Below are 26,856 nucleotides of genomic sequence, written 5' to 3'. Positions count from 1 at the left end.
ATGTCATATCTGGAAACCGGCCTTTCACAGTTTTCTTCCCCATCCCCCATTTCTCATTCTTTCTGCACCCTCTTCTGTAGTGTTCTGAGCCTCGGACTATGGTGGGGGTGATATATATATCATATATATACATATGTAATTCATACACAGCTGAGCACTGGGCTTACTTATACCCAGCACTTTTTGCAGTTATGAGTCTCTGCATTAACTACTACCCACTACAAAAAGAAACTACTCTGACCCAAGTTGAAAGCAACACAAAGCTGTATTTAGAAGAAATCTAAGAGCATGACTATTTAACAAAACTGCAGGTTCCCCCGGACCTATTTTCTCACTATTTGTCTTATATTTTTTTATTGCTGGGATAAAACACCATGACCAAAAGCAATTTGGAAAGAAAATGATTTATTTCATCTTACACTTCAAGGTAACACTCCACCAATGAGGGAAGTCAGGGCAAGAATTCAAGCAGGGCAGGAACCTGGAGGCAGGAATTCAAGCAGAGGCCATGGAAGATCACTGCTTATGGGCTTGCTCCTCATAGAGTGCTCAGTCTGCTTATTTCTAACAGCCAGGACCACCTGCCCAGGGTTTTTGCCTTCTCTTTCAGATTGGGTCCATCCACACCCAATTAATCAAGAAAATGCTTCAAAGGCTTGCCCAGTGGCTAATTTTGTCAGGGCATTTTCTCAGTTGAGGTTCCCTCTTCACAAATGAGTCTAGTCTATGTCAAGTTGACATAAAAACTAGCCAGCACACAGGTATGGACTTTTGACCAGGTTTATAGTACCAAGCATGAAACACCTCCTGGGGAGCAGGCCTCATAACCAATTAGAAAGCTGTTGGTTACCCTCATAACCATTATGCTCCCACTGCACTAGTAGGCACATCTTGCCAGGCAAATCGGTATTGTAGTATGCAAGATCTAGTGACAGGTGAGACTACTGATGTGTTTTCTCCCCTAACAGACTGCTCAGCACCTTCTGGCACAACATAAGATAACCATTTGAGAGTTTCTTGGTCATAGACTTTATGAATTCCACTGGTATCTTGGGCTTTGTATTTCATATCTGAGGTTTTCATAGCCCAAATTCTCTTTCTAGTGCCATGGTTGTCAAAGCTCTAGACACTGGTTTGAATAGGTTAAAATATTGTGTAAGTAAAATCTCTATAATTAGTAGACTACAATATTCAATGCCTCATGAGTCTTTATCCTATTGGTTCAAATTCACACTGCAAATGATAAAATACTGAAAATATCATAAGCACAGTAATAAATATATCACCTATGGCTTTTGACTGCACTTAATGCAGTTACACAATTAATCTAGGAAAGGTTCCAGAGAGAGAGAGCCAGCTTAACCCATAATACATAAAACTGACAAATCTTGACTGGTGGTGGTGACACATTTAGTTCCAGCACTCAGGACGTTGGGGCAGATGTATCTCTGAGTTCGAGGCCAGCCTGGTCTACAGAATGAGTTCCAGGACAGCTAGAGCTACACAGAAAAGCTCTATCTCAAAAAGCCAACAACAACAACAACAAACAAACAAACAAAGAAAAACCAAAAACAAAACCCCAAAAAACTGACAAATCTTTCTTTCTCTATCAATTCTTTTAAGACAGTAATCAAAATGAGCGTTTTTCTATAGTGCCTTACAGTTTATGACTAAGACTTATATATGTAGGAAGTCTTCATAATCACCATAAACTGAATACTATACTTTCCAATATATAGATTAAAAAAAAACAATAACAAACTATCAGACTCCAAACAATAAAATTGGCTGCCCAAACTGAAGCCATTTAGTGAATGCCAAACCTGGACCCAAACTTACCCCAAGATCCGACTGCCCTGTGGACTTTGTAAGCTTGCTGAAACTGGCAGTATTGGAACAGATGCAGTCAGCAGGCTGATACACCCTATCATTCCCACTGTACTGATATAGCTTCAAGAAGGGCCCATATCACAAGTTTCTAATAATCTGAGTGAGGTATATATCTAAAACTTCTCCAAGGCCAGGCATGGTGGTACACACTTTAATTCTAGCACCCAGGAAGAGGCAGGTGCATCTCTTGATTTGGAAGCTAGCTTAGTCAACATAGTAAGTTCCAGGACATCCAGGGTTATTTGGAGATCCTGACTCCAAGAAAAACCAAAACCAAAAATGTTTTCCAGTAATTTTTCCAATAATATTTATGGGAAAGCTGCAGAGTTCACATATTCTTTACTTAGCATCACCTAATATTAAATAACACCTTTCATTAAGAAAGGAAAACAAGACTGGTATAATCCTATTAAATAAACTATAGACATCATTCAAACTTGACTGGTTCTTCCATTAATGTTTTCCCATTTTTGGATCTAATCCAGGATCTCACCTTGTATTTAGTCTCTTCCAGTATATGACAAAGAACTATATCTTCTAAATTAAAATTAGTTCATTTTATTCTGAAAATATCAGAATATTTTCAAATATCAGGAAACATCACTGAACCCTGGGAATTACAGGACCTATGTGACAACTAGAAAAACATTGTGAAATAAGAGCCAGAGTGACTCTAAAGACAGAAAAAGAGCACTTCTTTAGTTTTTAACATTGTTGTTGCATGCACCGAAGGAATGACGCATGTGGAGGTGTATGTGTCACAGTGTGCACATGGAGGTCAGAGGACAACTCTGTGGAGTTAGTTTTCTCCTTCCACCTTTGCATGGGTTCCAGGGATTGAAGTCAGGTGGCCAGGCTTACACAGAAAGAACTTTTACTCTCCAAGCCATCTCACAGGTCCCAGAGAGCCCTTCTCTAAGTAAAGAGAACCGACTGTGATAACCCGAATAGGTCAGTTGCACTTAAGACACCTGTCAATAAAACCAAACAAACCAACAATTAGTCATAAGTTCCTAGAAAAGCACAGGTCACCAGACAGAAATCAAAACAACTTTGTTTAATGGAAGAGCCATGAAAGATTTAATCTGCTTTTAAATTAAAGGACCTGACTTTGTTCAGTCTCTAGACAAGTAAATTAATAATTTTATTAATAACCAAATTCAAGTATACAAAGATATTAAAAGGCACTAGGCAGCCAGGCAGTGGTGGCATATGCCTTTAATCCCAGCACTCAGGAGGCAGAGACAGGCAGATCTCTTGTGAGTTTGAGGCCAGCCTGGTCTGGTCTATAGAGTGAGTTCCAGGACAGGCTACAAAGCTACAGAGAAACTGTCTTGAAAAACCAAAACCAAAACAAACAAAAAAAGCACTAGGTTTTCTCGTCATGTGGACTTGCTTTTCTTACTGGTGGCATTAGAGTTGCTGAGCTAAGTGATTCTAATTTAAATTCTGAACCCAGAGAAAGTTTAGCCTTTATATAATACTCGGTTATTACACATTGAGTACATATATATCCAAGCTGCTTTAGGAAACATGGTAAGATCCTCTATGAATGAAGCTCACTAGGTTCTCTTACTCTTGAGGTCGAGGGTCTAGCACATCAAGTTCAGAACTTTACTGCTGAGTCCCCTTTCTGGTGATTAGACACAGGACTTCAAACACACTAAATGTATTCTGCCACTGAGTTATAATCCCAGCCTCATCTGTGGGTTCTCAATTCTTAGAAATGATACTAATTTTTCAGAATCCATATAGGACCTGAGAATCATTGAAGAGGAAAAGTACTAGAATAAAGCATATTTACCAAGACAGCATAATGTTTAATAAACTATAACCACATTTAGAATGATAAAAAAACCAAGCAAACAAATAAATTGAAGAGTCTGTTACTGTATAGGTTTTAAAAGGACAGAAAACAATGTAACCAGATGTTTTAGAAATTCATTAGTAGAATGAGGAAAATGAAGTAAGCTTCATGGTAGTACTTAGAATTCAAGCAAGGGTCACAGTAGTGACTTGCATTAACTTTCCAGGCTCCAGCTTCACTGTTTCTCCTACCAGGATGGTAGTCATGGTGAAGTCTCCATTTCCTATTCACAGAAAAGGACAGTTGCAACATCTACCAAGGGATGTGCCAGTAAATGGCAAGCGTTCATCATGGCTACCAAGGTTGGTTTTGGTTTTGGTTTAAGTGCATGGTTGGCTTTTTGGGTAGGGGTTAAGTGTAAAATTTTCCAGTTAGCAATTAATCACTTTGGCTTAAGTTACCTCTTCCTGGCCCACTTAGGGTCACAAGTAGACTCCTTTCTAAAGTGACTGGCTTAGAGTATGGAATTCTAAGGAACAAACATTAATTGAACATTTTTTTCCAACAAGTTCTAGATAGCTGACATATATAAACTAAAAACATATCTGTTTTTGAACCTTAATTTGTAAAAGGAAAATTGATGGACTAAAACATTGCCATCTAAGAGGCTCATGACTAACTCAGCAATCTTCATATCTCTCAGTAAACCCAAAGTATGAAGGCTGCTTTTTGTTTTTGTTTTTGTTTTTTTTTTCCGAGACGGGGGTTTCTCAGTGGAGCCCTGGCTGTCCTGGAACTCACTCTGTAGCCTAGACTGGCCTTGAACTGGGAGATCCACCTGCTTCTGCCTCCTGAGTGCTGGGATTAAAGGTGTGAGTCACCATGGCCTAGCTGAGGATGCTTTTTATTGTTTGGACACTTGGGGATAATTACCTCAAGTTTCTAGATATTAAATCTAGGCATTACACTCAAATATCTCCTTTTTGTCTTCTGGAATCATGTTGTTCTTTTACAAAAGATCTAAGGAGATCTTATGTGTGTGTGTGTGTGTGTGTGTGTGTGTGTGTGGTGCTGAGGCCTGAACCCTAGATCTTTTATATGCTAGGTAGGCATGTACTTACTGAGCCACAAACCCAGTCTACGGGTACACTTAAAACACTTCAAGACAGAATATGGAATTACCGGGATAATGGGGTGGGGATGAAATGTGTTTCTGTGAGTTGAATCTGGTTCTGCTTTTGTATTTTAAAACATCCTGAGAAGTCGGTATCATTCCAGATTGATGAACATCTTCTTTAAACAGCTTTTTTAAAATAAAGGTTTTATTTATTATGTATACAACATTCTGCTTCCATGTATATCTGCACACCAGAAGAGGGCACCAGATCTCGTTATAGATGGTTGTGAGCCACCATGTGGTTGCTGGGAATTGAACTCAGGACCTCTGGAAGAGCTCCAACCCTTTAAACGGCTTTTTAAAGAGTCAACTCTTGCAATGCCATTAGTCCTGGAAGCTTTCTTCTCTTTATCTAATAAAAACATTTATACCACCAGTATTATAGCTGTCATCACAGAAAGCACTATTATTTGGGTTTTACAGATGGATATATTAGAAAATTCTGAGTTTCTCCTACTACAAGATTAGAACTGATGAAGCCTTAAAGGTAAATGCCCCAGTAAGGTAACTGTGTGTGGTTGGGTCTGTTCCCTACTGATTATTTTCCATAGGAGTTCTGTGGAAAGTTCACACAACTCATTTCATAGGAGACTGGCTCATAAATCCCATCAGTTCTAGCAAGTGTCCTTCAGACTATTTCTTTACAATAGCTCAACTATAGAAAAAGGGATGATTTATTCTGTGTTTTATTTTTGAGACCAGGTCTTGTCATGTAGCTCTGTCTAGTCTGGAACTCGGGATACAGACCAAACTGTCCTTAAACTTGCTACTCTCCTTCCTCAGTGTCACAAGTTCGGGGAATACAAGGGCTAGACATCACATCTGAGAATGACATTCCTTTTGTTTTTAAGATTTCTGTTACACTTAATAATATGTGTGTGCATGTGCATGCACACAAGAGTAGGTGCCCACGGAGGCCAGATACCCCTGTAGTTGGAGATACAGGCAGTTGTAAGTCAAATGACATCTTGGGAACTCAATGTGGATGCTCTGCAAGACTGCTTACCTTTAACCACTGAGCCCTCTCTCCAGCCCCGGTAATGACATATTAACATATTAAGAGATATTTCTATTAAGCTGGGAGAGCCTTTCTTCTCTAAAAGAACAATCTATTTAGAAAATCAGACTGGGTGGTGGTGGCACACACCTTTAATCCCAGCACTCAGGAGGCAGAGACTGACAATCTCTGAGTTCCGGGCCACTGTAGTCTACAGAGCAAATTCCAGGACAGCCTCCAAAGCCACAGAGAAACTGTCTGGAAAAACCAAAAAAGAAAAGAAAGAAATGGGGGTGTTCAGTATTATGGTCGCTTGCTCCATGATTCTTCATACAAGACCTGTGACAACTTTTACATTCATAAGGAAATAACTTTTAATCTTTTTTTAATACTGGTTTTAGGAGGTTTTCTGTCACTGATAGCTGATCCCATCTCATAGACTTATCATCTAGGTCAGTACTATTTTTAAATTATTTTGTATTCACAGACATTCAGGAACCAGATCACAGATCCTAATTCTAGTTCAGAAAAACACAGTTTTTGCTAAGATGGTATATATTCCCTAGTCCCATGTTCTGACATATTATGTAACTAAACAGAGCACAGAACATTTGATGTTACAATGTGATCTTAACGTTAAGATCTGTGATCTGGAACCATCAGCAATACATTTACTAATTACCTAACTCTATCTGACTTGCACATATCCTCATCCCAAATTCTCATTCATACTGCAGGTTGAATATCACTTATCTGAAATGATCAGTACCAGAATCATATCAAGTTTTAGATTTCTTTTTTTCAGATTCTGAAATAATCTCCCCACCCCCTCTCTGTGTAGGTGTGTAATGTGAAATATCGGGGATAGGACACAAGTCTAAACAAAGTCATTTGTATTTCTATATATTGACTACATATAGCTAAGGCTGTTTATTCAGTTTTTATAGTATTTATTCTGTGAGTGTAACTAGTCACATGAGGACTTTTAGAGCATTTCAGATTTTAAGATTAGGGATACTCAGCCTGTCATACACAATAGCTGGCTGTTCAAAATAAAACATTTAAATTTTCATCTCATAAAACTTAATAACTAGGCCGGGCCTCAGTGGCACACACCTTTAATCCCAGCACTTGGGAGGCAGAGGCAGGCGGATCTCTGTGAGTTCGAGGCCAGCCTGGTCTCGAGAGGGAGTGACAGGATAGGCTCCAAAGCTACACAGAGAAACCCTGTCTCGAAAAACCAAAAAAAAAAAAAAAAAAAAAAAAAAAAACCAAAAAAAAAAAACCCCCCAAAAAAACCAAAACAAAACAACAACAACAACAACAAAAAAAACAAAAAACCAAAAATCAAATCAACTCAATAACTAAAAATGTAGTGTGTAAGCCTATAAATTATGTCAATAAGGTCTAAGTTATGCATAACAATGAACAGTTACAAAGGATGGAAACAAAAATAAAAATGACAGTGTTGCAATAGTTTTGGTTACAATAACCCCAGAGTCTCATAGTATTTCCTATATATGGAAAAAATGACATTACATGCACACAAAGCAAGATCAAAAAGAGTTAATGTTAGCCAGGTGTTGGTGGCACACACCTTTAATCCCAGCACTTGAGAGGCAGAGGCAGGTGAATCTCTGTGAGTTCAAAGCCAGCCTGGTCTACAGAGCAAGTTCCAGGACAAGCTCCAAAGCTATACAGAGAAACCCTGTCTTGAAAACAAACCAACAAAAAAGGGGGTTAACCATTTGCATTCTCTACCAGAACACCATTCTTTATACCTACAGTAACTACTTAGAGAGCATTTCTCATCATTTGTGACTAAAAGTGAGCCATGACACACAAGTCAATTTTCTTTATTCATGAAAGTCATTCCATCTATTCCTCCCATAGGTCAGTGTGCTTCTGAGAATCCTAGTATTTCAAAAAGATAACCACAGAACCTTGAAAACATCAAGTCAAATAAATGAACTAGTCCCATAAAGCCATATAATGTATGATTCTGTTTATATGTAAGACTGAGATTAGAAACAGAAGGCTGTCGGTTGCTTAGTGTGGAGTATAAGGAGTAGAGAGTGTAGGCTAGAGGAACCAGGTTCCTTCTTAGCACAGTAATGGTGTTCCCAAATTATGGTGATAAATGCCCAACTCGAGGAACAAACTAAAATCCAATGAATGTATATTTGAAGATTTCCGTGTGGGGTGTGTGTGTGTGTGTGTGTGTGTGTGTGTGTGTGTGTGTGTGTGTGTGTGTGTGTGTGTGTGTGTGTGTGTGTGTGTGTGGTGTGTGTGTGTGTGTGTGTGTGTGTCCTATGTGAGTTTGTTTGTCACGTGTGTGTAGGTGCCGGCAGAAACCAGGTGTTGAATACCCTAGAACTAATGTTACATATTGTGAACCACCTGAGGTGGGGCCTGTATACCCGATACAGGAGCTGTAAAAACTTTCTTGACTGTTTTATTTTATTTTTTGTTCGAGACAGGGCTTCTCTGTGGCTTTGGAGGCTGTCCTGGAACTAGCTCTTGTAGACCAGGCTGGTCTCAAACTCAGAGATACACCTGCCTCTCTCTGCCTCCCAAAAGAGCACGGGAATTAAAGGCGTGTGCCACCACCGCCCAACTGTTTTAAATTTTTCTTTTAGATTTTATTTTATCTCTGAGTGTTCTCCTTGTGTGTATGTATATGTACCACATATGTGCCTGCTGCTGCAGAATTGAGAAGAAAGCATCAGATCACCTGGAACTGATGTTATAGATGATTGTGAGCCACTATGTGGCACTGGACACTGAATCTGGGTCCTCTAGGAAAACAACAGATGCTCTTAATGGCTAGGCCATCCAGCCTAGAATTGAATCATATATTTAAATAAACAAACTATGAAGATGTAAATTTTGTCTTAATAAAGCTATTCAAAAGAGAGGGTGAAGATCAGACTTTAAAACAACTATCAAGGCTGGGGCAGTGATGGCTCACGCCTTTAATCCTAGCACTGGAGAGGCAGAGGCAGGCAGATCTCTGTGGGTTCGAGGCTAGCCTTATCTACAGGCTAGATACACACAAAAACAAAAAACACAAACAAAAAAAAGACCCCATCCAAATAAACAAACAAACAAACAAAAAAACCTCTCAGAAATGACACATAGAGAACCTCCTAAAGAGATAAAGTATGAACTGAAGTTAAGCAGGAACAATTTTCAGACCATGTGACAATCACTGGAGTGAAGCCTCTAATCAGGCACATCTTGCCACCAGGCAGACAAAGCTAGTCATACTATTTGCAAAGACTGTTTTGTGTTCATTCCTTCCAATGTACTAGCCCTTGTACAGCAACAACAATTATTAGGACAGTACTTTGTTAAAGGAACTAAATTACATTCACAGTAACTCAAGTATTTAATTGTAATTACTTCCATCTGCAACTAAGAACACAGTTAATGAGTAAGGCCAAAACTTGCTCAACTACTGTATGCTGTCCCTGTATCACTCTGCTTTTTTCTGTTTTCAAAAAAAAAACAAAAACAAAAACAAAAACAAAAAAACAATGGCATCTACTCTGCAAAAAAAGTATAAGAATGTATAAGTTTGATTTTTAGAAGAATTAGGAATTAGCTAATAAAAAGTCAAATGCAAGCTCTACTTGATTTCACTGCATTTATAGGAAGTTAGCTTGTGGCATTATTAAAATGCCAAAGAAGTTCTTGTTTAAGTTTTACAGGAACTTTTCAGTCGCACCATATGAAAAATGTCAGAAAAGAATATTAGAATGACAACTGGCAAATCTTATAAATTTTGAATTAAACTGTAACTTAGTGGATCAGATAAAGGAGTAACTCATTTATAAATTCAAACTAGATGATACCTGGCATACAAAAGATGATAAGACATGAACAAAGATAGTAAACCCAAATACAATGTTCAATGGAACAATGGGAATATTCTTTTTTGTTTTGTTTTGTTTTGTTTTGATGTTTTGTTTTCGAGACAGGTTTTCTCTGTGTAGTTTTGGAGCCTATCCTGGCACTCGCTCTGGAGACCAGGCTGGCCTCAAACTCACAGAGATCCGCCTGCCTCTGCCTCCTGAATGCTGGGATTAAAGGCGTGCACCACCAACGCCCAACAGGAATATTCTTTTTTCTATTCATTAAAATCTATAAGTTGCTGCCGCGAGGTGGTGGCACACACCTTTAATAATCCCAGCACTTGGGAGGCAGAGACAGGCAGACCTCTGTGAGTTCGAGACCAGCTCTACAAGAGCTAGTTCCAGGACAGCCTCCAAAGCCACAGAGAAACCCTGTCTTGAAAAACCTATATATATATATATATATATATATATATATATATATATATATATATATATTGCTAATTTATTTACTGTGTATGGGAGGGGGCATGAGTACACTGGAATGTTATGTCAAGGTCAGAGGACAACTTGAAGCAGTTGGGTCTCTTCTTTACCTGGGGATGTTTTCAAGTCACAAGGCTTGGTAGCAAGTGACTTTACCTGCTAAGCCATCACACTGGCCCAATTGACATCTCTATCCTAAAAAGAGAAGAACATTACACTTTGTTGTAAAATGTACCAACTTTGAGGACTCCAAGAGTTTCCACTGCCTTATAGGCTTCCTCACCATAAGAAATAACAATAGGACAAAGACTGGAGGGTGGGGTCCACACCTTGTGGGTTCTGGTTGCATTAAAAGAGGGCAAGGACATGAGGCAACAAAGTGGTGACACAATTTCCTATACAGAAAGGAAGTGCATCTTGCCAGGCATTGGTGGCACATGCCTTCAATACCAGCACTCGGGGAGGCAGGGGCAGGAGGATCTCTGTGAGTTCGAGACCAGCCTGGTCTACAAGAGCTAGTTCCAGGACAGCCTCCAAAGCCAGAGAAACCCTGTCTCAAAAACCAAAAAATAAAAAAATAAAAAACAAAAAGGAAGTGCATCTTATCTAAACCACTGCAATGAGCCCTCTGTTGAACTCAGGAAGTAGGAAGTTCATTTTCTGCACTAGATCACTTTGGCTGAGATGAGGAACAATGATTACCTGTAATGCTTGGATGACTTGATTAAAAACAATTATGCTGATTTTATCTACGGGCTTAAGTGAGGGGATGTTTTGAACAGGGAGGGATTCCTGCATGTTTAACTCTACTACTAACACTCCCCAGTTCTTGTATAGTCTTTTTTTTTTTTTCAATTTTAAAAATTATAACCCAGCACTTGGGAGTCAGAAGTAGGTGGATCTCTGTGAGTTCGAGACCAGCCTGGTCTACTAAGAGCTAGTCCAGGTCAGCCTCCAAAGCCACAGAGAAACCCTATCTCTAAAAACCAAAAAAATAAAAAATATATATAATTACATTATCTCTTCCTTCTTCACCCTACAAACCCTTCCACATCCCCTCTTGCTATCTCTTAAGTTGATGATGGCTCTTTTCCTTTAATTTTACACACACACACACTGACTTGCTGAGTTGCTTGTATGTATATGATTTCAGGGCTGACCATTTGGTATTGGATAACCAACTGGGGGTTCATCCAGGGATGACTCATTCTCCCTCCCTCAGCAGTGACTAGAGGCTGCCCCCTTTCATGTTAGCTTGTCTATTGGTGTTGTCATGTTCAGGTCTTGTTTAGGCAGCTATAGCGTTCAGGTATCATTAGTGTAGCTTCCCTATCATTTCCAGGAGACACCTGTGCAGCTTGCTGATCCTCTACCTCTTATAATCTTTCTGCCCCTCTTCCATGAGATTCCCTGAGCCTTTGGGTACTGGAGTTTTGTTGCAGATGTATCCCCTGGGGCTGACTACTCCATGATCAGTTGTGGATTTCTGTAATGGTCTCTGTCTGTCTGCTGTCTTAGTATTTTAAGCCATCCCTTTATAATGGCATGCTTCAGTTTTAGGAGACCATACTACAGTATTATTCCTTTTAAAGTAAACAATATAGCACACAACGGCTCATCTATGGAGGAATCATAATAGCACTTTTAAAAGACCTTTTCAAACAGTATAATTGGAGACTGTCTAAAGATGGTTACTAAGCTAAGAACCCTAACCTGTTTAATTTTCCTTTGAAATCAAGGAAATCCTGAGAACAAGGATTCAGGGAATAAATAAAAACAAAAGGTTAAATAAGGTAAACTGGAGCAGGACAATAAAAGTGAGGCTTCCTCAGCATTTCTTAAAAGAATGTGAAGTTGAGAAGTATCAGAAGATGCTGGGCAGTGGTGACACACACTTTTAATCCCAGTTCTCTGGAGGCAGTGGCAGATGGATCTCTGTGAGTTCTAGGACAGCCGAGACTGTTAAACACAGAAACCCTGTCTAGAAAACAAACAAACAAAGCAAAAAAAGAAAGGATCAGGAGAAATGATGGAAGAACTCTTTAGTATAAAATAAAAAACAAAACAAAACTTTTGTTTTGAGACAGGGTTTCAATTCACTGTGTAGCCCTGGCTGCCCTGGAACTCAGAGATCTGCCTGCCTCTCCTGAGTGCTGGGATCAAAGTCTTGTGCTACCATCACCTAGCTCAAGTAAAGAGTTAAATAAAAATATTAGTAAATGAATCTCTGCTTTAAAAATTTAAGTGTGCAACCTTCATTTTCTTCCACCTATACACAATTTCATAAAAATACAGTATTGTAGGGACACATGCATAAAAAGCCCAATAGTTTTGGAGAAAAAGAATATAAAACATTAAAAATACAAAGCATGTCCCATAGCTTTTATTTCTATCTTTATAGAAGATATGTACCTCACAGATCTGACCGGTCAAGCTCTTTGTACATAACAGATGTAAACCAAATTAAAATGGGGAAATGAACTAACTAGAAACTCTGGATGAGATAGTATTCAAATTAGCAGTCCTCTAATTGTCCAAATCTTAAAGTATTTATGGATTTGAAATAAAATACTTCCAAGAAGTCATAAAAGCTGGACAGGTGAGATTCTTTAGTATTATACTTTTAAAAATTATGAGGAAAGCAGAGATTTTTGTAGTCCAACTAGCTGTAGATCAAAGGTTTAATTCTCTAAAAATAAAGTCTTGCTTAAGAAACAAGTAGGTCTGAAAGACATGTTTAATCCCAGGTGTATAGAAGAAAAGTTTTACTTTTCCCTTCAAAAAATGAATAAGAAGAGGAAAAGGAAGAAGAAGTGGGGAGGAGGAGAAAGGAATAAATAGATCTAGAAAGATATGCAAGTATCATTTTTCATGATAGGTGAAATAAATTTAAAACCAATGTCATCTGTGGTGTTTGTATCTTTACTTATTTTTTATTCCAGATTCATTATTTCTTGGGAACTTAGTAACATTCACCCCAAAAGCCCACGAGGAATGAGTGGAATGGGCATTCAGTTGCATCTGAGGAAGAACTGGGTCAAATCAACTTTTGGAAATTCCAACTTGGTATCCTAACATAGTAGGCTTTCCTTCCATTGCTTGATTAAAATAGGCTTTCATATATTTCCAACTTTAGCTTGCAGAGATATTAGAGTTCGTGTCAATTTAAAAAAAATTAACATCTTGATATGTTACTCAAACAAAGGCAGCACCACTAAGACAAAAAAGATTAAATCCTCAAGTCAAACAATTCCCTTCCTTATCTGATTAAACTTATTTTTACCAAGTATACACTAGTATAAAATTATAGTGGCAGCCTCTCATATAAAGTGAATTTATGGTCACCCTAAAAAGCCCTTTGATGAGATAAAGATCTTACAGAATTCTTGCTAACAAATGTGGAAGAGATAGCAATAGCAGAGTAAGGAAAGTCATCATTACAGTACAGATGAAATGTCTTATACTGTGACTATCACAATGGTCTTTTAGCAATACCGGAAGTGTAGTAGACAGATACATAAAGCCTCTAAGTGTGATTCAGTGTTAAATGTGATACAGAGAATAGCAACAAACTGCACCATGTGATGAAGAAGCAGACAAAGCCCAAATGTGAGAGTCACAGGACCAGGACCCAGCTCCTGTGATGAGTTCATAACATAAAACAAAAAGAAAAGGAACTGCCCTAAATAAAGAGATAGACAGAATAACCTGGACTTACCTTTAAAATATCTCAGCAAGAGAAAAGGCTAAGAGAAACAAACAAGTGTGACAAACCCTGTAACTCAGTGGTTCTCAACCTTCCTAATGCTGTGACCCTTTAATGCAGTTACTGATGTTGTGGTGACCCCAAACCATAAAATGATTTTCACTGCTACTTTGTAACTATAATTTTGCTACTGTTATGAACTGTAATGTAAATATCTGTGTTTTCCAATGGTCTTAGGTCACAGGGATCATTCTACCCACAAAGGGGTCTCAATCCACAGGTTGAGAACTGCTGCTGTAACCACTGAGGTGGCATATGAGAGCACTCATACTACCTCTGAATATGTTTACAGCTCTTCCTCACAAAATCTAAGCCTCTTGCAAACAGAAGTTTGAAAAGCAACATAGTTGAGATAGCTGGGTATGTTGATCCAGGCTTGTAATCCCAGCATTCAGGAGGCAGAACTTGTGAGTTCAAGCCTAGCCTGGTCTACGGAGTGATTTTCAGGACAGGCTTCAAAGCTACACAGAAACCCTGTCTCGAAAAACAAAAACAAACAAACAAACAAACAAACCCAGCCCCCCAAAAAAGACAAAAAAGGGTAGTTGAGTCTAACAAATAATATTAATCTCAGGCAGAAAATAAAGGGAACCCATGGCTAAAAGTCACCTTACTGGTATTTCAGTGTGCAGAAGTAGGATAAATTATATGGGAAACACCCATTTCTCCTTGAATAAAACAGTCACACAACTATAGACCACAAATATGGTTATATACCTGAAATACATTCTTTCACTAAAAATCTATAACACAGAACAACCAATTTTATAAAATATAAAGAGAGAAAGAGAGAGAGAATAACAGGTAGAATCTCCAAATACAAACAGACATCCTTTTATTGATGCAGCAGTCTACTCCCCAGAACTGTCCTGTTTCCACAGACTTAAGCTGTAAATGAATGGTGGCAGTGAACTGAAACAGAACTGAGACACACAAAAAATACAAGTCACAGCTACATTCAGAACTGAATGATGTTTTTCCTTTTGTTTACATTTGATTATTTCACATATTTTTGAGATGGTATCTTAATACACAACATTCACAACATATTACACACATGGTGCTGACTAAGGGTCTATGGAGCTCACTTTGTAAATTCTCTCCCCAGGAGGTTCAAAGTAAAGCAGAAAGAAAAATCAATAGCCTTCCAGAAGTAGCTTCTAAGCACAAAACATTCTGCTTCTAATCAGAGCAATGGTTTTGTAGTGCTGGGGATTGTTTAGGCAGCTCGCTCTCTCTTTCTCCTCTCTCTCTCCCTCTCTCCCCCTCTCTCCCTCTCCCTCTCCCTCTCTCTCTCTCTCTCTCTCTCTCTCTCTCTCTCTCTCTCCAGTCCTATAGAACCTTTCATGTTCTGTCTTAAACGGCTCTCTCCCTGTACATCTGCTTGATTCCCTAACCCTTCCTATGAAGTTGGGTCTTCTGTCCTGCTGTACTTTCCCCACCTTGTATTGGTCTATTGGATACCTGTCTAATCTGACACAACATTGACACTAAAAATTATCAAGGAAGTTGTTATGTTCTCATGGCATTAAATGGTTAAATGACAGAGAAAAATAAATCTGTACCAGAAACCTAAACGTGACCTAACAAAGGGTCTTTGCAGATGTAATTAGGGATTTGTAGCTAGCCGTGGTAGTTTAAATACAAGAAACTGGGAGTGTAGTTCTGCAGCTGGTCTTTGCAAAGGACTCAGAACTTCCTTCATCAACTGCAGTCAGTGCATCTGAATACTCTCCTAGAAGCTGGCAGCATAAACTCTGATAGGTGATGGGCTACGGAGATGCCTGTGCCCTAGACTCTGACTTGTTAACCTCAAGAAATTACTTCTTTGGGATCAGGAGAGTGGCTCATAGGATAAGAGCACTGGCTGTTCTTCTAGCACCAACATGGTAGCTACAACTACCTAACTTAAGTTTCAGGTGATATGACACCATCACACAGACACACATGCACGCAAAACACTAATGCACATAAAATAAAAGTAAATAAATTATTTTTAAAAAGGAAATTACTTTTTTGATCTTTAATTTTATCATCCATGAACTCTTTTCAGCATAGTTGTAAGGAAGAAATAAGTAATACCTATAATGCTATATATAGGTAAACAATGTTTTCAGTGAAGGCTAATTAAAAAGATTTTGCATAAAGTTATCTGTAACTATTGATACTGCTTTGTCATTTAAAGAAACGAATCCTTTTTTTTTTTTTTTTTTTTTTTTTTTTTTTTTTTTTTTTGGTTTTTCGAGACAGGGTTTCTCTGTGTAGCTTTGGAGCCTATCATGGCACTCGCTCTGGAGACCAGGCTGGCCTCGAACTCACAGAGATCCGCCTGCCTCTGCCTCCTGAGTGCTGGGATTAAAGGCGTGTGCCACCAACACCCGGCTAGAAAACAAATCTTTAGTTTCCTTCTGGGCCAGCTGTGATGGTGTACACCTCTAATCTCAGCAACTGGGAGGCACTGAGTTTGAGGTCAGCCTAGTCTACATCATATAAAGAGAGTTCTAGGACATCCAGAGTTACATAGTGAGACCCTGTCTCAATAAAGAAATGTTACTTTTGGCTTGCTTTCAAAGACAATTAAAAAACCAAAAGATTGAAGAAATTTTATTTTTTATCTATTTATTTGTGTCCCCCCTCATATTATTTCTCTGTAGCCTTGACTGTCCTGGAACTCACAAAACCAGGCTGGCCTTGAACTCATAGATCTGCCTGCCTCTGCCTCCTGAGCCCTGGGATTACAGATGTGCAGCAGTATCACCACCCAGCAGATTGCAGAAACTTTATTATAGACATGTACACAATTCAGTCCAAGCTGTAGAAACTAGATACTATTTTAAGTTTAAAGCGCAAAGTATAATTTCACATGCTCAATTTTAAGAGAGAATAATAAAGAAATGTAGGTAGTTTTATGGTTTTTTGTTGTTGTTGTTTAGATGAATTTAACAAACAGGTAATACAGAACCATTCAATCTCCAAATGAAAAAAAAAAAATTAAGTTAACATACTATTGTGAGGAATTTTCTGTCGAAGGTAGTTTGCCCACTAGCATTCCATAAATCTCCACATGATAAAACTTGTTTTATACAGTGTCTCTTACCATACCCCCACACCTTTGCAATTCCAGAACTTGATGGTTTGAAGTGTTAACCCCTTTCCATCATTTCCTTTGCACCAATTCTTTTAAAACTAGCCAATTGTTAAAGATTGAAGTCTGAATTAGGCTATTAATGTTGAGAATCCAAAAGATACCATCGTCAGATGAGATGTGTGCTCATACTGGCAGTACCACACTTAACTAATATTAATTTTTCCCTTAATTAAACTAATATATTGAATTTGCTAAAGGATGTAAGGAACTGCCTGATACAAGCACCTGTATAATTAGTAAATCATTAGCAAATAATATGTGACAAATTTTAAGACAACATATAGAATTGGCCCTCTAATGAAGTCTATGGTTTATAAAGCAAATTTTATGAGGCAAAAAAATTTACTTATTCAAATGACCCAAATTTTACAAGATAAAAATGAAAATAACAAGCAAACTTCATTTTAAGAGATGCTAATAAATGAAAACAGGTACTGGAGAAAGTCCCAATATAAAAACATTCATTTTTGACGAGCAGTTCTTCTATCCTTAGCATTAAATTCATAAAAATTCAGGTTACATTACACTTTCCCACAGCAATTCATTACACAGAGTTCATTTGCAATACTAAGTACCTTCCTTTTCCTTGACACTGCAGGCTGACTTCAACTCCATAGAGGGAGGCCTGGAGCAACTAACTCTTTGGCATGACTATCCTTAGGGTAGATGGAAGGCCCAGTCTGGCTTTCCAAGAGTGGCCAATCCAAAATAAGGCCACTGTCCAGCTATTCAGGAGCCAGCTGGCATGGAACAAAGTGTCTAGTTCTTACCTCCAGAGCAGAGAAGGTTTATCCAGCTGGCTTTCAAAGGATGGCACTAACTGGAGTGCTCACAATTCCTTTTCAACCATCTGGTATTCTCTTAAAACCCTCAATTTACACAGCACTACATCTGAGGTTCTGAAATGTTCAGATTATAAGAACTCCCATTATGTATCTAGATAAGAAAGTAGTAGAGTAACTACCAAATTAATACAAGAAACAATTTCCTCAGTTTTCGATTTAAAAGGCCCATGGTTGTTAAAGTAAACATCCAAAACAACAAACAATGTTAACCATAGAAAAAAATTTCTTAAATCTAGGTTAGATCTAGCCCTTTCTAGTGGGACTTATACAGCCTGTATATATCCTCCATGTGGCTCTCAAAGTATGTTGAACTGCTACATATATTTGCTTGCCTAGCTTAGCTTGCTAGCAGGTAAAAAGAACATCTTACAGTTACTGGGAAAAAAGTTTGCCAGGTATCTAGTATATCTGAGAGCATTTATCTATAATCCTAGCACTTAAGAGTCCTGAGGATTAGGAGTTCAAGGTCATCTTCAGCCACATAGTTAACTAAGTTCAAGGCTTGCCTGGGCTACATGAAATACTGTCTCAAATAACCAAAATAAGTAAATCTGTTTGATGATATTGGGCATTTCAAAGTTTTAGCACACAACTATAATCTTACCACACAGGTGACAGAGGTAGGAGGAAGGTCTTTCAAGATGGAGGCCATTGGCAGACACAGGGAGATCCAGGTCAGCCAGGGCTCCACAACAGTGAAAAACTGTTTCAAAAAGGAAAACAAATAAAATAAGATAACAACATGGACTAACATGAAGAAGGAATCTTTGAGCCAAATAAACAAATAGTGCTTGGCTCAAAGTCTACTTTATCAAATGATCAGAACGATTTATCAATTTACCAAACTGTTACAAGTGTTATAAGCTGCTCTGTTTGTTTGTTTCATTTTGTTTTGTTTTGTTTTGTTTTTCTTTTTTTTGAGACAGGCTTTCTCTATATAATAGCCCTGGAATTCTCTTTGTAGGTCAGTCTAGCCTTGAACTCACAGAGATCCAGGCCTGCAGGGACTAAAGGTGTGCACCACTACTGCCTGGCCAATTGCAGATCATTTTACTAACCTATCACATGGTATAATCTGGGGAACAAATGGGCAAGAAATGGGGAGGGGGTTGGAAGAGGAAAGAAAGGAAAAAAAACTAAATAGGTTATATTTATGACCAATAATATCTTAGGGGGATACAAGTATTCTAAACAAAAATATTGAAGAGAGGGCTGATGAGATGGTTCAGAGGGTAAAGGAGCTTGCCTACAACCGTGATGATCTGAGTTCAACCCCCTGGGCCCTGTAGACCAGGCTGGCCTCAAACTCAGAGAGCCATCTGCCTCTGCCTCCCAAATGCTGGGATCAAAGTCATGTGCCACCACTGCCCAGAACTTTTAGCGTAGAAAAGAATAAACAAAACAAAAATGAAATGATCTTCTTGTTAGAAAAATTAAAAGGCAAGAGCTGGCTGACTAGGTTGAAATTGAATTACAGAATAGATAAGGTTCTTGCCTTTTTGTAGCTGGCATTCTAGTGGGGCTAAGAGACAAGAAGGCAAGTCAACAATACCAGCTAGGAATGATGGGTCCTACATAAAGAGATAGGCAAAGTGTGTACTTCTCACCTGAGACATCTAACCATCAGTAAACAGGGCAGACTGATGGGAGGCAAAGAAAGTTTATTAAATTTGGCTCTCTGTTTTTAGAGATGGCAAGAGAACATGCCTGTGAGCTGACATGGAGAGACCTGTGTAAAGTTAATGATGCAAGAGAGAAGGCACAAATACAGGAACCGTGAGTAGTGAAGGGATATGAGACAAAGAATGGGGGAGGAAGGTGGTTTCTGATATGAGGAACACAAAAGAGTCCTAAGGACAGGTTTCCCGAATTGGTGAGAGGAAGAGAGAGGGCTTCGACCTAAGATCTTCTTACAGTCCAAAGGGAGAGGGAAAGAAAGGAGGGAGGGAGGGGATGGGATAAGTCACTCTTGAAAAATTAAAGTTCAGCCAGGTATAGTGGCGTACACCTTTCATCTCAACACTTGGGAGGCAGAGGCAGGCCGTTCTACATTCGAGGCCAGACTGGTCTATAGAGAAACCCTGTCTTAAAAATAAATAAATAAACAAATTCTACATTGTAAAACCCAAACCTATCAAACATAAGAGTTAACCTTTAGTCAGGTGGTGGTGGTATACACCTTTAATCCCAGCACTCGGGAGGCAGAGGCAGGTGGATCTCTGTGAGTTCAAGGCCAGCCTGGTCTACAGAGCATCATTCTAGGAACTCTCTGAGCCACACACAGAGAAACCCTGCTGCAAAAATAAACAAGAAAGTTAACCTTTACTAACTTAAGGTCCTAAAAAAAACTTTTTAGTCATCCAAGGTAGGGCCATATTTCCCATTTTCATCCCCTTTCACCTCAGAAATGTTTTTTTGAGACCTCAGGAATACAGGCATATAAAACTGTTTTAATATCAAACCATACATTTACTGATAATAAACTTAAAACAATTTTATTTTGAAATAACTCTTTGACATATACAATTTTACCACTTACTAAAGACAAAAGGCAAATTTGCATATTGATATGGATGTGCTTGTTTACGTTTACATAGAGAATTAAATTGTGGCTAAATATTTAATACTGCATAGAGGATCACCATTTTCTGAGGTGACTTGTCTTTTGACTAATGTCAGTGCTGAAGTGCTGTTTTTTATAAATACATGGTACAAAATGGAAGAAGTATGTTTAGGACCTATGTTGGTTCATTTTGATTTTCAACTTGATGGGAATCATCATGAAATCACACCTCAGGGTGTGTCTATAAAATAAAGGTGTCCCTGTCCCCAAAGGTTTGACTGAAGAAGACTGAGCTGGAAAAAGTCCAGCAGTTAAAAGCATTGGACGATCTTCCAGAGGACTGGGGTTCAATTCCCAGCACTCACATGACTACTCACAACTGTTTGCCACTCCAGTTTCAGAGATCTGATGCTCTCCTCTAGCTTCCTCTGGCCCCAAGCAAGCACATTGGTACACAGACATACTTGCAGGGGAAACATCCAGACACATAAAACAAAATAATGATTTTGAAAAAAAAAAAAAAAGCCAGAGGGGCAACCCTGAATGTGAATGGAAGCATCCTCACAAGCTGGAAGGAAATATAGCATCCATCACTCTCCTCTTCCACTAGACACAATTTGACAAGGGACTTATATTCCTGTCTTGGACTTCCCCACCATGTCACCCTCAAGCTGCCAGCCAAAAACAGACCTTTCTTCAAGTCATTTGTCAGTTATTTTGTCACAGCAAAGAGAAAAAATAACTGATAAAGGACCATTTCTGAAGTTGTTGGAAATCTAATTCTAAACCAAAATTCAAAAAAATTTTTTTTTCAAGTTAGCAACTCAAACAGCTTTTGTTTTGATAGTGAGACCCTGGCTGATCTGGAACTCATTATGTAGACCAGGTTGGTCTTGAACTCACAGAACTCCACCTGCCTGCCACTGCCTCCTGAATATTCTATCCTGGTCTACATAGTGAGTTCCAGGTCTATGTGGTGAGACTCTGTCTAAAAGAAGAAAAAAAGAAAATTTAATACAATAGGTGCAGTATTTTTCTCTTTCTTCAAAGATCCATCCACCCACCCACCCATCCATCCATCCGTTTTTTCAAAACAGGACTGGCTCTGCCTCCGGGGTACTGGAATTAAAGGTGTCTGCCACACCCTCAGCTTTAAACCATTATGTTTCAATAGGATCACAGAACTTTCTAAATTCAGAAAAAAACAAAACCACTGTACTTCTAACAGACAATAGCCTAGAACCTGAGCCAAGGTACGTCAGGCAGCATTCACTGGCATAGGGTGTGACAGCATGAGGTGCCAAAGCATACTCGTTAGCAAGGCTGCAGTGAGGTCCTGCACTGCTACACCAGCAATGCCAGAGCATCTCAGTTCTGTTATGTGTTTGATTGTGAATTATTCTTACTATTATCACTTTAGCAGGGTCTCCTGTATCCCAGGCTGGCTTCAAACTCATTAATGTAGCCAAGGAGATCCTTTTACCTCCGTCCTCCCAAGGGGAAACGGATTATAGGTATGGGACACCAATTCAGTCCAAGGAACCAAATCTGGGGCATGGCATTGTTCGTGCTAAGCAAAGATGCACTATCATCTAAATTACATCTCCAGCCCCTTGAATTAATTTTTGATCACTGAACATTCAGAAACTTCTGATTGCTAATTATTTGTGACTCCCACATTCAGTTATGCATATTGGGTTGTGACCCACAGTTTGGTTTAAGAAAAATGAATAAGGCAAGAATTTTATTAAGAATAATGGATTTTCATCCAACCAGTGGAAAATTTCCTTCAAATTAAAAGCAAATGTTTTAAGCAGGGAGTCTATACATAAACAGATGCTGTGGAGGTTTACATTTCATTTTGTACTGAAATTTTACTAGGAATGAAAATATATGTGACTCAAAACTAAATAATCTTGAAGAGAATCTTAAACCTGAACCCACTCAATTAATCATATATAAACTCCTCAGTTTTTCCACCACCACTATTTTGAATCAAAATATCATAACAAAAATATTTCAGAAATGTGCTTTTTCATTCTACAAAATTAGAAGGGCAAAATATCATTATCCAACTAGAGTAGTAACTATCTTATAAAATTCAAATAATCTGCTTAAAATAACAAATAAAAATAATCTTGTTTGTTGAGACAAGATCTCATCATGTAGTTCTGGCCTAGAAATTCCGATGTAGATCAGACTGGCCTTGAAATCACAGAGATCCTCCTGTCTCTTCCTCCCAAATGATGGGATGAAAGGCGTTGGCGGACACACCTTCCTGGTACTAGCCTAAAGACCTTTTTTTAGTTGGTGAAACAGGCAAGCAGTCCTATCAATTCAAAGTCTATGGGACCCAGTAGTGCTTCCTACCCTCTTGGGGGATGAAAGGGAAAAAAAAAGAAAAAGAAAAAAAAAAAAGGTGTTTTCTGGTAGTCGTGTAAGATGAGTTGTTGAGCTGGGCTGCACAACCAAACACTCGAAAATTCAGATCAAAGCCAGGGTGCATGCCAGGATAATATGCAATAAAATCCTTTGCCAAAGCATGGGGGGGGGGGCCACGGGGCGACCGGACAAACAAGGAGGTGAGAACCTGCTGTACCACCTCTTACTTTGTAAAGCAAGGAGGCAAGAAACACAATACACCTGTACTGAAGAGTGGGTAACGCAGTGCCCTAGATACATGGGAGTATTCCTATAGATATGTATACAAAGACCTATTAGCAACCATCTACCCAGAAAGCAATGTTCTGGATGTTGGCATATCCCCGACACATAAATATATCACCATTAACCCCAACAGCAATGTATTATAAATATACAACCACATAATACAGAGTCACACTTTCAATGAAAAGACCCACTGGCTGGTTTTACAAGAAACACCAAAAACAAACAAACAAACAAAACTGTTATCTGAAATAGCACCAGGGACGGACAGGTAAAGATGTGGTTATCTTTACACTTCTTTTCCCGTACGCCCTTTTAGACGATCTCAGACCGTCTCGTTTCACAGGACGCACACCCCTTGGGTCTCCGGAAACAAAGCAGGGTCATTAATTCTCAGGCCGGTGGGTGCGCACACACGCCCCCCACCCGCAGCCGATGAGGCGGCCCTATGACTTTCACTAGTAAATACGCCGGTGCAGACCACTGCCCTGCACAGTGTGACAACCAGGCACGAGACAAGCACCACAAAGGAAGGAGTGGCTCGGGACCAGAAAACCACTGCCACACCGCGTCCCCGAGACGCGCGTCCGTCCCCACCACCACCAACGCGGAGGCAGCGGCTCATCCATCCTCCGCCCATCCCGCCTCCCCCACCCGGGCCCAGCCCGAGGTGACCTCCGGGTGACAACCCGCGCCGCCCTTTGTGCGGGTGTGTGGGGACTGCCCCGCGGCCCCCCGGTCTCGGAGCGGGTGCGAGGCCGGCGCGCTGCCCTCAGCATCCCAGAGACGGACCTGCGGAGCCTGCGTCTCAGCCTCTGGCTCAGCCGTGCGGCCTCAGGCTCGGCCCTCCCCTCACTCACCCGGGTAATGGGCAGCAGGCGTGAGGGCTGCGGCGCCCGGCGGCAGCTTCCTGGCAGCGAGCTGCTCGCCAGTCGCGTCCGTGTGTCCGAGCCGCTGAGTTGGCGGTGGCGACTGATAGCTTCGGCCCCGGCGAGGGGCGGGCCCGGCGGGGGAGGGGCGGGCGCCGCGCCTCTCATTCATGCCGCGGAGGCGGGGTGTGGGACCCGGATGCCCGGGCAAGTCCCGCCTCCTCGCTGAGGGCGCGCGGCTTCATTGTCTGCAGTGCGCAGGCGCGGCCCTCCTCCGGGTAGCGAGAAGAGGCTGTGGGCTACCCTGTGGAGGTTGATTCCTGAGGCTGAGGTATAAGGTTCACGTCTTCTCAGCTGTTTAGTATTTCCCGTGGCTGTGAACGTTTTTTAACTGTTAAAAGAATGAAATTTGGCTTCTATCTTAGCATGCGGCCCAAGAGTCCTCATAGGTGGGGTACTTCCACCTGCTGCAGACCAGTGGCTGCACAGATAGAGGAATCGAGTATATCCAAGAAACAGTGCGTTCCTTTATGTAATTACCTTTATTTATTTATCTACCCATTACTCTCGGCCCCCAGCTCGTTTTGCCCTGTAGACAAGAAACTGACTCAGGATTTGGGAGCATTGAGCCCTTCTTGTAATAACAAGGCCTATTCTAGCAGATTAGTGGTAGCATGCAGCAGTTCTCACAGCCGTCACCGTTAAGGCTTCTTAGCAGGGTGTATGGCACGGCACTTCAGGTCCTGCCTTACCTTACTCCCCCATTTTCCTGTCTGAGATATCTCCCCTCCCCCTCCCAAATCCTTCACATAAACCATAAATAGTTTGTGGCTTAATTCATCATGGAAAATGCCTAGCAGCCCATTCCTTCTGCTTTGGCAAACCATAAACCTCCCCCAAAAGGGGAAGTAAGAAGAAATCAGTGAATGTTAGATTACAAGCCCTCTACCCAACTTCTTCTCCCAGAATCAAGCCACACCTGCCTGAAATCTCCACGCCCATACCCTCCCTTTCCTCTCCCCCTTTCCCTTTCCCTCTTCTGCTCTCAGGAGCCCTGCTGTGCTGCGGCCTTGAAGCTCCTACCCTTCACTGCTGCTAAGTGTGTAGGCCTACCTAATTCCTTCACCTTGGCATGTAAACTAAAGCAGATTGTTACCTGACGTTTGGGTAGAGTGTTTTCATGTTACTGGTCTCTTATTCAAGGAATTTAAATAAAAGCCCACACAGATGTGCAAAAGTAGCAAGAAAACTTTATTTGAAGAAAAGCAAGAACGAAAAACACATGCAAAATACACTACTAGGGAGCAGCAGGCTACGTGAGTGAAGACACTCAAGTGCCAGGATTATTGTCTAAGGCCTTTTATGGGGCACAAAAGAAGAAGGGGCATGGCACAAACGAGTCATCTGGGGAGAAGTAACCTCAGCGGAAGAATTACTGTATCAGGCTGTCCTGTGAGCACATCTGTGGCATATATTCTTGATTAATGATTGATGATTAATTTGGGAGGGCCCCACCCGGCCCCACCCTTTGTGGGCAGTATCACTTGTTACCTTGAAAGAGGTGTGGCTAGTTTTTTTTGGGGGGGTGGCTTTTTTTTTCCATCTTCACATAGCTAGTGCCATTTGAGAAGAGAAATCTCACTTGAGAAAAATGCTTCCATTAGATTGCTTGTAGGCAAGCCTATAGGACATTTTCTTGATTAATAACTGATGAGAGAGGGCACAAACTACTGTGCGTGGTGTCACCCCTGGGCAGGTGGTTCTGGGTAGTATAAGAAAACAAGCATAGTAAGCAAGCCAGTAAATAGCATTCCTCTGTGCCTTGGGTATCAGTTCCTTCCTTCTGATTCCTGCCTTCAGTTCTTGTCCTGACTTCCCTTCATGATGAACTGAACCTGGAAATGTAAGACAAATAAGCTCTTCCCTTCCCGTGTTGTCTTTGGTCATGGTGTTTTATCACAGCAGTAGAACCCAAACTAAAATAATGGTCTTACCCAGCACAGGACCTTGTGTGCTACTATACTGATCTGTCAGTCAAGATCTTCCCACTGGGGCAATAGTGGTATGATTGTTGTGGGTTAGCCAAATACTTTCTGATTGGACCTGAGGCCTGCCTCACAGGAAGGAATTCATACTTGATACTGTAAATGTGGTCAAATGCCAATGGTCTGGGAGGTGACAAGCCCTAGGGGGATCTAAGGACTGTAGTTCCACTAAGTCTTCATGTTGTCAAGGTGCCTTCTAAATATTTATATTTGTACCCATAGATTGGTGCTGCTCCCAAGATTGGACAGAGAATCTTCTGTTTACAGATAATGCAGAAATTCAAAGTGGTCAAAGAGTTAAGAATAAGTGACTATTGAATGCTTAGTCCCAAACAGGACATCTATTATTAATCTGAGGCTAAGGGAATGCCATGTCAGAGGGGCAAAAAGAATGCAGAGGCCAGTGGATGCAAAGGAATGCTGTGAAATGCTTTCTTCTGAACATGACATGGCCATGGCACTTGTGAACTCAACAGCAGTTGTGCTTACATGCACAGGATTTAGCCAGTGAACATTCCAGCAGGGATGGAGGGAGAGTTCATAACTGAGAAGCTATTGGCAGCTGCTGGCTGCTGGGGAAGGAGGTGTTATTTTTCTTTAGGGATGTGTCTGCTAGTGTGTTGTCCATACTGCAGTGGGTGGCACCATCCCGGTGCCCGTGTTGGCAGCACTAATTAGACTCAGTGAGTTGAGAGAAAGGGGGGGCATGTAAGTGGGAAGGAGAAGGATCGGGGAGCTT

The 26,856-nt window shown here is 40.3% G+C and overlaps 1 protein-coding gene across 5 annotated transcripts in view; it reads right to left on the bottom strand.

The window, feature by feature from the left end:
* Positions 1–24,214, bottom strand: part of Rnf24 (ring finger protein 24) — a 50,660-nt gene extending 26,446 nt beyond the window's left edge. Inside the window, exons 1-2 of one of the 5 annotated variants that reach the window (XM_027421746.2) lie at positions 24,064–24,210; positions 2,752–2,861 (exon numbers count right to left, since the gene is read on the bottom strand). In XM_027421746.2, coding sequence (XP_027277547.1) covers positions 2,752–2,780 — 29 coding nt within the window. In that variant the 5' untranslated portion in view covers positions 2,781–2,861; positions 24,064–24,210. The other 4 variants (XM_035446487.1, XM_027421747.2, XM_035446488.1 and 1 more) reach the window with 4 other exon arrangements.
* Between the last annotated feature and the right edge of the window lie 2,642 nt (positions 24,215–26,856).

The sequence above is a fragment of the Cricetulus griseus genome, chromosome 6 (assembly GCF_003668045.3).
Source record: "Cricetulus griseus strain 17A/GY chromosome 6, alternate assembly CriGri-PICRH-1.0, whole genome shotgun sequence".
In the NCBI taxonomy this organism is placed as follows: Eukaryota; Metazoa; Chordata; class Mammalia; order Rodentia; family Cricetidae; genus Cricetulus; species Cricetulus griseus.
This window is presented reverse-complemented; position numbering and strand designations above follow the sequence as displayed.